The 15,498-nt window shown below is 36.8% G+C and overlaps 1 protein-coding gene across 3 annotated transcripts in view; it reads left to right on the top strand.

The window, feature by feature from the left end:
* tbc1d22a (TBC1 domain family, member 22a) overlaps window positions 1-15,498 on the top strand; it is a 137,325-nt gene that overhangs the window by 70,355 nt on the left and 51,472 nt on the right. For all 3 annotated transcript variants that reach the window (XM_020926539.2, XM_020926541.2, XM_020926540.2), the window contains one exon: window positions 12,500-12,575. In XM_020926539.2, coding sequence (XP_020782198.1) covers window positions 12,500-12,575 — 76 coding nt within the window. The remainder of the gene's footprint in view (window positions 1-12,499; window positions 12,576-15,498) is intronic.

Raw genomic sequence — 15,498 nt, 5'->3', positions numbered from 1 at the left:
AAAAAAAAAAAAAAAAAAAGACAAGTCAACACATGATTTTAATAATTGCTATTAACATCTCTCCAACTGAATTCAGATAATGTCATTTGACTATTATCATAAATTACAACCATGTTTCTGGGCATTATTTTCTGTCTGGGAATATGGCCTTGAAAGCCTGTTATCATTACGCCTCCACTCTTACCACATGAATGGGATTGCATGTGTTCCAGTTTTCTCAATTGAATTCATAATCTTTATTACATTGTGTCGGCCGGTGCATTGCTCTGTGAGGCTGTGTTTCTGTGTGGGTTTGAGGAATGTGATTCTCTTGCATATTCTGAAGCCGTGGAGTGTCTGGAGACCTGATAATTGCACACGGTCCGCGGCACCAAACTTCATTTAGTTTCATCATTTCCTACTAAAGCTCGAGCCCACCCGTTCTCCTAATCGACCTTGCTCTCAGCGGTCACGGTTCAGCCATCTGTCAATTGTAAAATCCCTGCCTGCGAGATTCAACAATGCTCTGCTATACTTAACCATGACTTTGTCCTACACTAAGTTTAGCCTTCTCTTTTAGTTATCTCTCCACTATTTCTGCTCTATCTAACACATTCAACTTTCAGCTGTTCCCCCTGAAAATGACATATTAGATTATTGTAAATTTAGGACAATTGTTTGCAATAATTTATAGGCAGTTTGGCATTTTTAGTACGTTGAGGCTTTTAATGTGTAGTCATTTTGCCATTGAGAATTGATGTTTCTCCAGTAACTGTTTTCGGACTTGTGCCAAGTCCGCCCACCTGCAGGTCAATAGCCCTAATTTAAAGCACCACTTAAGTAGACTACAGCTGTTTAAATCTGTATTGATCCAGCAATATGCTTATTGTTTTATGGAAATGAGCTCTGGAGCTGAGAAAACGTTATAGTGGTATTAAAGAGTGTGTTTTCCAGCCATTGGTAGCCATGTTGGTAACATCTTTTTGTACTTAAAAGGATCTAAGGTCTTTTAATCTACATATTTTGGTGCAATACTCCAGTGCCAAGAGATGGACATATACCTAAAGAAATGCCAGTATTTTGGTTGTAATCAGTTTAAATGATTGTGAAGGAGTGGCAACATTTAAAATGTAGACGCAGCAGTGTTGTCACATAGCTAAAATCTCAAACTTGTTAAGGACAATACATCGATACTGCAATGATAGCAAAAGCTCTTTTTAAACAATAGACTGAAATTTACAACCAAGTCATCCAAAAATTATAGTAATTATAGTATAGTAAAATATAGTAATTTTGTCCTGGAAATACTATCATGCAGCAGTCTGTTAAAATATATATATGTTGTTTTCTTGTGAAATCTCTTGGAGCCCAATCATCTTTTCTCACATCCTATCAAATGTAAGAAACTGCCTTCCATCCTTAGGGACCTTTTAAGGGATATGCGATACGAATCAACTTGGATTCAACTGATCTTTCATAAAATACTGCAGTTTCAGCCCGTGCTTAATATTGTTTAATGCCTGTTTAATACTTTGCAGCATATCACAAAGGCTTTCAATTTACTGGTGCATTCATAATGGTCTGTCTGAAGCAAAGGTAATTAATAGCTATAAGTGCGCATTGTAAATGAAGTGTGAATAACCATAAATAACACTCAATCAGAAGGCTATTAATTTAAGCAATGAATACAGCCTCTTGCGTGGTGGCCCTGAGAGACTGAAGGAGGCTGTGGAGAAGAATACATTGTGTGTCTTCTGTTTGCTTTGTTGTGTGTGTGTGTTTGTGTTTTGTCTATGGGATTGTGTATCTGTGCGCGACCTTGGCTACAAACTAATTATGTGCAATCCACCAGGGAAGCCTGTTTCGCCCCTAATGCTTTCTAAACAATCGGACGCAGCCGGAGTGCCAGTGCTGTGTAATTAGTTGGTGATCCCTAGTCTGACCTGCTCACATCCACTGGCCACTGTTACTTTTAACTGAAGAAGGGTTGCTGGCCTAGGAGAAGACTCACAGAAAATTACATGATGCTGTATTGACTTTCATGGTCTGTAGTTGGATCAAAAAGTGTTGACAAGTTTGTTAGTTTTGACAGTGTGTGTAAATGGAGCCTATTAGATCATTAAAAGAAAAAAAAAAAAAAAAAGTCTGACAATGTGCTATGTGTCTACTTTTTCTGGGTAACAACTTGGCTTTCTCACCTTTATTTTTTGTACAGGGTTAGGAATAGTCTAAAAGTATCACACAAGATTGATTACAGTGATTTAAACTCTGGATTAAGGATTAGTGTTGTTCTGATACTGATATTGGCAAAAGATCAGATACCGCACACTTTTCAGGTATTATATCAGTAATAATGCTCTCGCTGAGTCTTTGAGCATGTTAAATCCAGACTGTGGAGGCTCTGTAGACACTTAAAACACTAATGATGGCAGAAAATAAACTGGTGTTACCTCTTTGATTCCTTCGTTTACCCTTTTGTGTGGACAATGAACTTAGTAAAATAACTACGGAGTGTTCAGCCCGACAACAGGCAATAGCGCTAACAGACTTTGTTTACTCTGCATAATTAGCCCTCATTATACCTTGGACTAATACTTTAATCCTCAAAATCTCATTTATTCATGTAGATTTTCTTTAGAGATAGCCTTTAGAAGATTTACGTTTTGCTCGTATATTTTACATTGATTAGCTTTAATCTAATTCTTCACTATGCAGCACCGGACTAAGTATACTAAGGCCAAGTATCCTTATCACATCAGATATGTTTTTAAAAATCAATCGAAACAACACTATTAAGGATTTAATGCTCATAAATCCTTTTGACTGGAAGGTGCTTGTTTGTCCATGGGATACTCTATATAACTTAACCAATATTCCTAATTATCCTTAAATGTCATACTTTTTTACCAAAACAAATCTGACATTTATTATGGGTTTTTAGTTTTGATTGCTGTCTTACTGGGCCTGCTTGAAAAAGTCAGTCTACTTGAGATTCAAATTCACCAAAATGTGTGGCATAGTGATTAAGCATGAACCATAGTTTGTATTACATTGCATTGCACAGTAATAACCCTACATAGTTTGATGCATCTGACTATATCACTAATTTTGACTCTTGTATTCATTCAAAAAGATCTACAAGTCTTGTAAGAAAGCTGAAGACATTCCAGAAAAAGCCTATATTGTAATTTACGCTAGCACATACCCATTACTCTAGTTTTGTTTAAAACAAATGATCCAGCCCTAGATTTAATGAACAAAGCACCACCCTGAGTGAACTAAAATTAAAAATAAAAAAGGATGTTCCCATTTATTGTCCCTCGTTTTAATTACCTGCAGTTCAGTGGAAATATTTAGCTGTTGTTTTCTATCACTAATACAGTAAATTGGCCATTAGCTGTGTTTTTAGTGTCTTGCTGAAATGTTCAAAGTGCTATTTTGGCTGTCAATTCTCTTTAGCAGCTCCTTTTATAATGAGCTTCTACTTTAATTGGAAAAACGGCACCATGGACAGCTCCCTTCCTCCCCTCGGATCAAATGGAGGTTTGTGAGATCAGTCGATTTGAAGTAGGACCAAGGCCAACACCAACTTCACACAATCTACACTCAAACACCTACAAATGGAGATTTTCCCTTTTTATTCACTTGTTTTGTTTCTCCACACTGCTGGTACCAATGCTGCCATATGTGAGAATTGCTTTAACGGTGCACTGTGTAACTTTTCTGGTGGAGGGTCTTGAATGTTCCTCAGTGTAGAAATGTGTCTTTCATTTTTTCAACTGCATGCATTTTTATTGCCCAGAAAGAACTGAGTTTTGTGTAGGGTGTAGTGTCCAAGGATATTGCTACGTTTTATGCAATTTTATAAAATGTGGCGAAGCAACAAAACCGCCATAGAGACAAGACCTTCAGCTCGAAAGCATACATATTGTCCCTTAAAAACTTTGAACTGCACTTGCCACTTTTCACTAGGACACAATCATATAAAAAAATTGAAATGAACACATAAGAGGTACAAGAAATGGAGCTGTTGTGATGGAGACATTTTTTTTTTCATTTTATCCACCGCCAATGGCAAATCAAATATCTGCACAAAAGTCTATTATTCCTCGAACAATATGCTTTGAAGCCAAAAACACAAATTAGTAGGCACTTTGTACGTTCAGGCATTTTTAGACACCATTCTTTGTTGAACTGACCTTATGCTACCCCTTTACTTCTGTAGCCAATTAGTCATACACTGCTCTAAATTGGACATCGCCCCTGGCAAACAGGACTAATTTAACTTATTAAAATGGTTCCATATCTGCTGTTTTAATGAATTCAAATTGAACTGTCATCTCTGCCCACTACTGTAATGTTGGTTTAGGCTTTTTCTGTTAATCCCAAGATAAACGATAATGCATTATTAACACCAGCAATAAAGCTATCAGTCATTTCTTTCTGTCCTTTTTTTTTTTTTTTTTTTTTTTTTCTTAAGTTATTTTGCAGGTACAGACAGGCTTGGTGCTCCCAGCTCATATTATTCAATCAAAACCATATGTGGCGTCCGTTCACAGCCAGTGTCAGTTTGGGAAATGAAGTCCAAAAGTTTAAAAAGTCCATTATTCTGCTAGCACACCCCCGAGGCCCTTTAGTTTTAGAGGCAGCAGATGAAAACCTGCCTTTTATGCTAATACTGCAGATATGGCCTGAACAGCAGGGGCTCTCTTAAGAATATTTTAAGCCGAAAGAATGAACTTTGAGGAATTTGATATAACCTTCAGATCTGAATGTATAATGTTTTCAGGTTTTATCTTGTCAAACTAAGATATAACATATAATCGCAATGTGTTTTCTATAAGCCTAACAAGTGGTCAGTTATTTAAAGGCCTAAACCGTTGTCACACTAAAACCTTTGAACTGTGAATTATTCTACACGAAATTTAGTGATAGATATCAATAAAGAGTGACAAAGTACCCCAGTAGTCCAATTAAATTATACAAACATATGCGAACCAATAAAGTACCAAGAATAGCATTAAATTGGCTAAAATACAATAAGATATGCCTCCACTGAAGTCTTGCCAACAAAAAAACTCCTTTAGTTCAAGTTTGAGTTGGCTCCAGATTGAGAACAGAAAATGAGAAGAAACCAGCTCCTGAGACTATCCTCTCTGCACACACTTACTACATGAACTGCTGTAGTTCACTTGCCAACAAAATAACTAAACATCTCAGCTCCCCTGTGCCTTCTTGTCTGAGGCACACTCTATGAGCCAATCCAAGTGTGTCTGCTCATTGTCAAGGCAGCCATCTGTTTGCTGGGTGCTGGATAGTGATGGGGTCTCCCTGGAGTGGGTGCAGGGGTCCGGGAAGAGATGTCTAGCAGAAGGTAGCCAGAGCAAAGCAGACGTTTAGGCCTGTTCCTGGTTCCCAAGGGTTTTTTGGCGTCACCTTCAGCTGTCAGTCACTCCAGTAACACTAGCTCAGTCCCCACACAGTTACAGAGAAAGTCCAGCTGGTCCATTTGTACGAGGAGATGTCTAACAGCAGTTTCAACATATGATCATTTTAGGTTCATAATTTCACCCTTAAATCTTAAAATTACTGAACAAAAATATCATCTGGAGTGATTGAGATGATGTTGCTGCAGGGGGATTAAAGTTTGATGGTTTTCAACTTCAAATGATGTGATATTTTTCCCCCTCCAACTCTGTCAAGGATTTCAGGCTGCTTTATCTTAACAAGCCATGCACCAGGTCAATGTGAATAAACAAAGCAACAGCTGTCAAGGATGAAACAAGTTGAAGAATAAGCAAAGGGATATTTATGTTCCAGCAGAAATCTTAAAGTCTATTTTCCTGAATGAATTGATGTAGATCACAACAGGGGTCACACCAGAGATTATTTATGAAGATGAAGAATAACACAGAAGACCACGTTGACTCAAATGAACTTGGAAGCGAACTGAGATGTACATTATAAAGCTAGACTTATAAAGAGTATACATCTACAAAAACCCCTGCCAGTGTTTCCACTTTACCCCCTATCTTTAAGTATTTAGTGTTCGTAATGATTTGGGAAGATTTACCATCAAACTATATTAGAATAAATAATTAATCAATTATTATTATACATATTCAAATGCTATTTTAATGCAAATAAGAGTCACAAACTAACAATAACACAATTTCACTATGGCGCTTTTCTTTTCAAGTGGGTAATGAGTTTCACATTTCTCTTTGGAAAAATACAATTTCACAGAAGGCAATTTTGTATTCCCCTCAGTTTGTTGTCTGATAACTATTGCTCGTCAAATATGAATGCCACTCACAGGTGTTTAACAACTTCAAATTTTGGATTATCTTCACCAAATGAACTAGTATGATTATACAAGGCGGCTTTTTGCAAACACATGTTGCACCATTTAACAAAACTTTTTGATGGAATGCAAAGTAGGGCACCATGTCAACATTTTCACAACTTCTGACTGAGACTCTGATGAGACTCCGTATTTATTTTATAATTGATGTTAAAATTTTAATAATCAAAATGTACTAATAAACCAAACCATAAAAATCAATGTAACAATACACTCTTGATTAATTTGTATGTATGAAGGCACTGACGATCGCTTATTGCCAGGTGTCCAAATTGAATACGCAGTTGTCCCTCAAGTCAAACATGGGACCCTCTTGCTGTGAGACAAGAACGTTAGCCTATTGGAGGGATTTTTTTATTTTTATTTGACCATGTCTCCATTATTGCGTTAACAGCTCAAGGGAAACTACAATGGCTTTAATTATTTAATGCCCTTACATATGTCCCATTACCTCCCATGTTGAGTTTTAATTACAGTCTTTTAATTACAATCACCAGCAGACATTTCGACTTAATTTACCATACCCTTTAAGCTTTGAATACCTGTATTTGACCTGTCCTTTTTCATCTCATCACGTGTCTGTCTCCTCCATTATATTAACCCCACACACAGGCATGCACAGCTAAAGTAGACAGATCGTTGGCTCGCCCTTCGACGTCCTATGGGCCGGCATTATTGTTCAGACTTTATCTTGCCCTGTCATCTCCTACTCTACTCTTCACAGTGTCTGCCCCACTACCCGCACCCACCTTTACACTGCTCCCATTTGCCCCACAACATTGGCGACCGTGTCCAAGTCGTTGATAGACATCCGGTGCCACAAAAGCAAGCAATCTAAGTCCAGCATGGAGCCATTGTTGTACCTAATAGAATGGAAAGAGAGGTGAAGAGGAGCTATTGATTTGGACGATGGACGAAGGAGGGACTACAAGGCCATTGTGTGGACAAAGACTGTTGACACTTTTTGTGCAGGAAGGTGCTACTGATTTTATTTATTTATTTTTTTGTCAAAACTAACTTTTGGTGGGAACAATACAAATACTTGAAAATACTGCTGTTTATCGAAGTTGTTATATGCAACAGGATGTGTGATGTAGTATGGTTTGCATAAGAGAAGAATAACGTATAGTCCTGTATAGTCCTGTAAAACAAGTCAGAATTGTACTTATTAATTTGATTTATAAAGCACTGATCATTTTGGATTATGGCAATATTGGATTTGGAGATTGCAGTGTAAAAAATGTGTGTCCTTTATTGCTCTTTTCATTATGAGGGAACAAATCATTGACCTACCTGAGTAAATGTACAATGTTCAAAAAGGGCAAAATGAGAGATGGTTAAAAAGTGGTTACTAGGTCAGGTGCAGCAGATGGGCAGATGGCTGGAGAGAACATGGAGGATGAATAATGAAGCAGGGTTGATTTCCTCCTGTTGCCTCAGCTGATCAAAGATCTAACATATTGGATTCGACAAAGAAAGGCTGTCAATGAAGAAGGGAAAGGCAAGAGAGGAGAAAATTGGAAAATGTGGCAGAAAGCTAAGACTGCAGCCGCTGAAATGAGGAGGTGAGAAGTAGTGAAGATGGTATTGAACATGGACAGCATTGAACATGGTGGTAAAAGACTGGATCTAATTTAGTTAGTAACAGGTTAGAAAGAATCTGTAAAGTTTTGGAATAGCAGTAATGTGCAAATGTCTGATATTAGCTCAAAGTAATGAAATGTGTAGGTGTATTGATTTAAACTTTTTATACCTACAGAAAAATTGGTTGCACAATTCTGTGTGAAAACCAGCTGTAGTAAGATTTATGTAAAACAATTACAGCTGAGGACAACTTTATTTTTATAGAACATATAATGTCATCATTCAACATGTGGTCTGTTTAGGTTAGATTAGTGACAGCTCAGTGATGGAAGGAGACACAGAATATGAAACAGCAGGTGGTTGTGGTGGTGAGACAGAAAAGCATTTAAAATTGTGTCAAGGGAAAATCTTGGTTCTCCTTTCATCCATTTCCAACCTGTTTTCACATGATTGCAAATTTCATTTTAGATTCATCTCACTCATTGTGAGATTTAGGACTAAATGATAAGCAATGAGAAGTAATTGCTGCAATTCCACTTATTTATGAACTCAACTATAGACTAATATGTAAAATTTATAGAACATTTCTTTAACATACCTTATCAACAGCTATATATAACAATTATACAATTATTTATTTTTTATTTTATTTTTTTGCAACTGGCATTTTAGTGTGTCTTATTCTGCTGTCAAAATGAAGACTCTACTAAGACACCATTTGTGGAGGTAAAAATGATAACTTCTGACATTCATATAGTCCACTTTTTATTCCCAACAGTGAAAAGGTGACAGATATGAACCGACAGGAGCGAATGGAAAAGCGAGAATGTTTGTGGGTTGACTGGTTTAGAAGGGACAGCGAATCAGAGTGTCAAAGAAGTGTGAGAATAACAATAGGAGGAAGTCGGGAAAATGACAAAACTTTCTATCTATGCTGATTTTTATAGATTTTTTTCACAATTAAACTTGAAAAAGCTTCAGGTGTAGCTATGTATATTTTGCATTTTACATTCTCAATAAAATCATACAGCCACATTTTCAATTTGATGGTTGCAGTGTCAAGTTGAAACAATTGTGAGTCTAAACCAGGACAGAAAACTACTCTAAAATTGAACTAAACTAAATGTAACTAAACCAATCTCTCTAAACAAGGACTAAAATGGTAAAGGCAGTGTAATTTCAATAGAAAGCACTGCTATGGGGAAAGTTGTTGAGAGCGAGTGGGAAAAATTGTGGCGAAGGACAGTTGATTAAAGCCAGCAGCTTCAATAATGCAAATGTAATTACTGGCAGTGAGCCGCACACTTGCATAGCACCTAACCGCATTAACACTGGGCTGACAGAGGCAGAGACAGCCAACAACAGAGCCAAAGGGCTGCAAACTCTGGTAGGAAAAAGGCAATAAACCACATTGTATTTCTGGCAAACAAGAGTCTAAATTGATGTGATCTAAAGAAACAGCTAATTGGACAAGAGCGCAGTTTGAAATTTATGGTTTCCAATTTGTTTGAGTAATGGAAGGGTCACTTGGAGGATTGGGTCAAGAGTCAATAGATGTTTCTGATTTGGCGCAACACAATCTACAAAATTGTTACAGCAGTGATGCATTCTTAATCAACAAAGTGTGATATTTTATTTGACTTAATATTATGGCCAAAAGAACTGGAGGTGCAACATGTAACTTTTCTGATGGAGTCTGCCACCTTCTTTGTCTTGAGGATGTTTTTGCATTGCCTGGAATGTTCCACAGAACAACATTAAATGCATCTATTTTGTATTTATTCAAATAAAAATATGAATGTAATAAAAATACCTTGAAAAATCTTGAATAATCACACCCTTGACACCCGTGGATCATTCTTATAATTTGCATATTTTATATCTCAAACAACAACAAAAAAATGAACATAGTAAGTACAGAGCAGTGCGCATATACTGGGGGCAGTGAAAATAGGGGTTGATTGTCAATATGCAGTTTTGAAAAGAACCATTTAATTCAAATTAATTTTAAAAATAAATTTAAAAATAATATATATACATGAAAAGCATTTTATTAAATCATGTAATTACACTTGCACTATTGGCAACCACTTTTAGCTGGTTTCATTGAAGTTTTCGGCCTTGACATTTTACAAAGTTGTGTCGTATTGTGTATGTAGGGACCTTGCGGGGTCGTGACAACCCCAACAGCAGCTGAATATGATGATAGGACTGGACAGGGGTTGACTTGGGCAGAATACAATCCGAGAGCGAACAACACATAAGCATTTTAGGGACTTTGTGTGTGTAATCACCTAAACGCACACACAACAAGGATTAAGTTTCCTTGAGGGGTCATTTCAGAGTGGCTTCAGAAGAGCTGAGGTGGCAAACTGTAGCCAACAGATGGAGAGAGTGGCAGAGAAAATGAGAAGGAGAAAGGGGGAGAAAAAGAGTGGGGGAGAGAAGTCATTTAGCAGTAAACACACCAGGTTTGTCCTTCAGGATCAGCACAACCAGGAGGGCACCGAGTCTACACTGAGACTGTGTCCTGGGTCATAGGACAGTAGAAAATTCAGCACATAGCTCAATCCAAAAGAAATATCCTCTTTCACATTTTTACAATTTTGACAACCCTAACTTAGATGTACTTTACATACTATGTATGCTGTATATTCATAAAATCGTAAACTTAATATGACAGAAAAAAAAAAAAAAACACAAGCATTAAAAAAAACACAAGCATTATTTAATAACTATGATCTTAACCATAAAGAACAAATGGTATATTAAAAAAATATTCAGGTTCAGTCACTATTTAATTTTAAGCCCTCACCCTAACTCCCAACCCAAACCCTGTAAGTAGTTACACTTGAATCATTATTTGTTCATGCATTATTAAGGCTAATTAAAGTGTAGCTATTATAAAGTTGTGTAAATACTGCCTTTAGTTTCTCAGTACAGCTTTTTTTTTGCTCTCTGTCCTTTCCTTGAAATTCACTGACATATAGTTTAAAGAGGTGTGCTCAAAAGATCATGTCATGTTATGTCTCAAGTCCTTGACCTAAAACTTTGACCGGCTTCATGTTGAGAGAGCTTCATTGTTTCATTCATTCGGCTCTATTCATGTTGAGGGTCTAATCCACACAGACCGACTTCACTGTTGTGTTAGTTACTTCATTTTTCTCTGTTTCTGGTCTTAAGATTAGCTTTGTGCAAGGTGTGAAATGGGTCTGCCAAACACTTGAGATACAAAAAGGCTACATCTGAAATTAAATTATCAGGGTGTAAGTGTGAAATGCAAGGCTTTCTGAATAATACAAGCGTGACACAGTTTCGGACCAAATGGAACTGAAACACTGGTGTGAGACAAATTTAATTGGTTTTCCTCAACAGGACATCAATTTCGCAGCTTGTCCCAAAAATTATAAAGGAATTGAGCAAATATCCCTTTACTAAATAACTCTGTCCACTCATTTGAGATGTTCTAATTGGAACCTTGCGATTCAATAAGCATCCCAATACACGGTCCATCATGGAATTAGGGGTGTGCAAAAATATTGGTATCATGAGACTAAATTTGGTGATATAGTATCGTTATTGTGGGCTGCTGTTTCGATGTATCGTGAAGAGTATTTTTGGTGTCTTTTAGAATTTTTTTGTGTGACTGCACTACAATTTTTTGGCTTATTTAAAGAAAGGGAACTTGTCTAATACACTTGGTATATGTTATTAGTTTTTTTGTTTGTTTTTTTTCAGACCAAATGTTTGTTTTCGTACCTGTCAGTTGCTCACTCGCGGTCTTCCTCAGCGTGGTCATGTGATGTTGCTGTGATGTGTCTGGTCAGCTGATTTATACAGGTTTTGGCGCCATTTTCCTACCGGTAGTCGGGGACCACTCTGAGGAAGGCCGCTAGTGAGCAGTCGAAACCTAATAACATAAATTTTCGGAAAACTAAATTAACCTCATTGGATGAATACACTTCATATATTCACTGCTATGGTGACTGAAATAGCTTCATTTCATATTGTACTTTGTACAAGTAGTGTTTTAACAAAGAAATATTGTTGCAAAAATGTATTTTGTTCTTAAAAAAGTAATATATCACAGCAAATCATGTGCAATATATCTATTATCACCATACCGTAATAATACTGTATTTTGAATGTATCATATATCACATTGAATCATGAGGGACCCTGTGATGCTCAGCCCTAGATACACTAATTATACCAATGCATGTCCTTAGAAAGGTTCTTAAAAGTTTACTAAATTAATGTTTTTATTGTGCTGAATGACAAAATGCTTTGGAATTTCTTGTCCACAATCTATTAACAATCTCTTAAACACTAAATCAGCAAACTGATATGGTTCTTGCTGTTGTGGCCACTGTATTTGCCAATGTTAAATTAAATGTTATTGTTCCACAAAGGGAAATTTGTCTTGGAGGTGAAGTGCATATAGGTGCATAAACAACACAAACAAATGTCTATCACTATTGTAGAAGTCCATCCTTAGCCAAGTCTGTAGTGAAATTGTTGCTGTTCTATTTTAGGTAGACTTTAACTTATGCTTTTAATTCTTGTTTCCAGGACAACTACACATTTGCACAGCCAGGGATCCAGAGGAAAGTCAAGGCGTTGGAGGAGTTGGTCAGCAGGATCGATGGTGAGCTATTGTTCTGGCTTCTACAAAATACACTGACATTGCACACATCCTTAGCAATCATAAGTAATATAACAACCAAGACCAAGTCTAATGGTCAGGGAATTCACTTTAAGAAGGGTCAATTTGAAGCCGAATGACCATTCCCATTCCAAAAACTATTTCTGAACTTTGCCTAAAATTAATGGTAGTAAAAAAAATATGCAGTGTTCATTGCCTAATGAGTATACAAGGCAAGTGATTATAGTCTGTTAAAAGGCAGTTTTTTGTTGCTAATTGTTGTGTTGACTATGAACAACATTGCATATAGATTATATCAGGGGTGGGCAAACTACGGCCTGGGGGCCGTATGCGGCCCTTTAAACCTTTTAATCTGTCCCGCCGAACTTGAATAAATTATAATAATAAACCTTGTTAATGTTTTATTTTTCCTGCATTTCTGGTGTTTCCCAGTAGATGGCGCACTATATATAGATTGAGGTGGGGCATATTATATTGGCTGCAGTGCTTTATGGGAAAGTGTTCTTTCGGACTAGCTAATGACAGGAGTCATTTTCGGTCGGTGTATTCGGACCATGAGTGAAGCAGAGGTGTTCAAGACATAAGGCTGCACTGTTTGTAGTTTGAACAGGTTGTAACCAAAGTCAAAAGACTCACAGATGTCATGTTATGAAGTCTTTACTCGTGAAGCATCTTAACATGTGACGGGGCGTGTTTTTGGTTGGAGGTTTGGTTGGGCTTGTTAACATTTGGTTGGGCCCAGGCGCGTAGAGGAGTGTGTTGCAATCGCGCAATTTGGTCATTGGAAATTCCAGTTTAGGGAGGTAGGCTGAAGAAAATATGGTGACGGCTACAACTAGATGGCGCCCCAGAAAGTATTTCGGAAGCATTTGTCTTTTGGACGCATTCGCACTCAACTTTATATTGCAGTAACTGGTATAGTGCGTATGCATGTACCATGATCAAATATAACACGCTTGCAGACTGGCACGCTGTCACTGTTCCGTCCTTGCGTTGGTCGTTGTTGAATTTTGGCTCTGAGGACGCACGTTGAATAGAAGTAGATCTGCATCTTGTACCAGGAGAAGAGTGATAGTGATAATATCCTGAAGGAGAACAGAACTTTCAGTGCTTTAAAATAGAAACTGTTAGTAATAAAAAAAAAAATGATAATAATTTTTTTAAAAAGAAGCAAATTTTATTAATTTAATTTTCAGTGTTTTAGAAAGACAGATATTTTGTTGTAATGCTTTGTAATGACTTTCAATTGAAATTCAAGCACAGGTTTTCTACATATCCCATGTTTTTTTTTTTTCTCAACTCCATCCATCTGCTCCTGTTCAGCCCTTCCGTCAAATTTTAGAACCCTTTGTGGCCCCCGAGCCAAAAAGTTTGCCCACCCCTGGATTATATAAATAAACATTTGAGATGTGATATACAGACATACACAGTTATACTTCATACAACCAGAACGTACTTGGACTGTGCTCAAATCTCCCTTTATGCAACATTTACACTCAACTGAACTTTACTTCTGCAGAGTAACTTTACTGGGTTTCTGAACTTTCTCTGAGCTCATAAAAGTCTTTCCCCTCTGCTGTGTAAGTATCAGAAAAAAAGTGTATATTCTGAATGGAGGGATCTGAAAATGTGATTTTTGCACACTTATGCATGTATGAATATTTCATGGCTGCGATTCATTGCATTCTCTCATTGTTCGCTGCAGTGGGTCTTCTTTTTCCTCTTTCAAAATATTGAACTTGTATTTTTTTATACTTCCCTTTATTACACTGACTGGGTCTTGAGATGTCTAGCTATAAAATGCTGTCTGGCCACCACTGTTTTGATTAGTTCTCTGACACTGAAAACAAAAGAACTCACCAAACAAAAGCCATTCAGTTGAGGAATCTTCCCTTAACTTTGACTCCGTGCACTGTTAGCTTAGCGCTGGCTTTGATTGCTTTAACTGTGATGTCAGGCTGAGTACACGGCAGGATGTAGCATTTGTTTTTCCGACTCTGTTCTTTCGAGGGTTTTGACATGACACCACCAGCGCGTCTGGCTAATTCTCATTCGGCTCCACTGTCTGCAGAGGAATGTTTACGTGGTGTTGATTATTAGTATGACACAAGGGCCGTCTAGGGCTCAGAGTTAATATATGCAAACACAGTGCAATCACATGCACACGCTTACACACACTATCTGTTAATTATCAGCTCTGCCTTAATATATTCCTCAGATATGTTAGATGTGATTATTAGTTTGACTCTTATCGTACAACCCTATTTGAGGCTGATCTATTAAATGACTGATTGAAATTCACTTTTCATTCATTTTTAAATGTTATTCATATCACGGCTATAATACGAGACTGGCTGTAGGATCTTTTCATAGTTCAATTGGTGAATATTTATAGTATAGTAACTGAATTCATTATCATAGATTCCTAAACGTCCTGATGGTATGCATTAATTTAGCTTTTTAAAACATTATAATTGGTATTTCTGTAGTATTCAAAAAAATATGTGCCTCAATGGCCTAACAGTTGTCTACAAAACATCAGCAAAGGAGACTTGGTGTTCATCTCCTAGCAATAGTGAAGTAGTTTAATTTAATAAACTATTCATCATTGCTTACCCTTGTGACAGAGTAAGTAAGAAAAACTACAAGAAGTAATGTTCACATGAGGAGCAGTTCATTGTTTTTCATCATGATTACAATTAATAAATACATTATTAGTCAATATTTCTATTCTTAATGTAATTTGTGGGTATTTATTTTGACACAAAAATAGGATAACTTGTGAGTCCATTAATAATTCTTGTAGATGATTATGATTTCAAATATCATTCCAATAATAATAACTCCCATATACTGGAATTTAGCACAGTATATTTAATGTCCAGTCCTTATGTACAAGGCTTTT

The sequence above is a fragment of the Boleophthalmus pectinirostris genome, unplaced genomic scaffold, assembly GCF_026225935.1.
Source record: "Boleophthalmus pectinirostris isolate CB_2022bp ecotype Guang Dong unplaced genomic scaffold, ASM2622593v1 HiC_scaffold_18, whole genome shotgun sequence".
In the NCBI taxonomy this organism is placed as follows: Eukaryota; Metazoa; Chordata; class Actinopteri; order Gobiiformes; family Gobiidae; genus Boleophthalmus; species Boleophthalmus pectinirostris.
The sequence above is the reverse complement of the archived record's forward strand: the minus strand, read 5'-3'. Positions and strand labels throughout refer to the sequence as shown.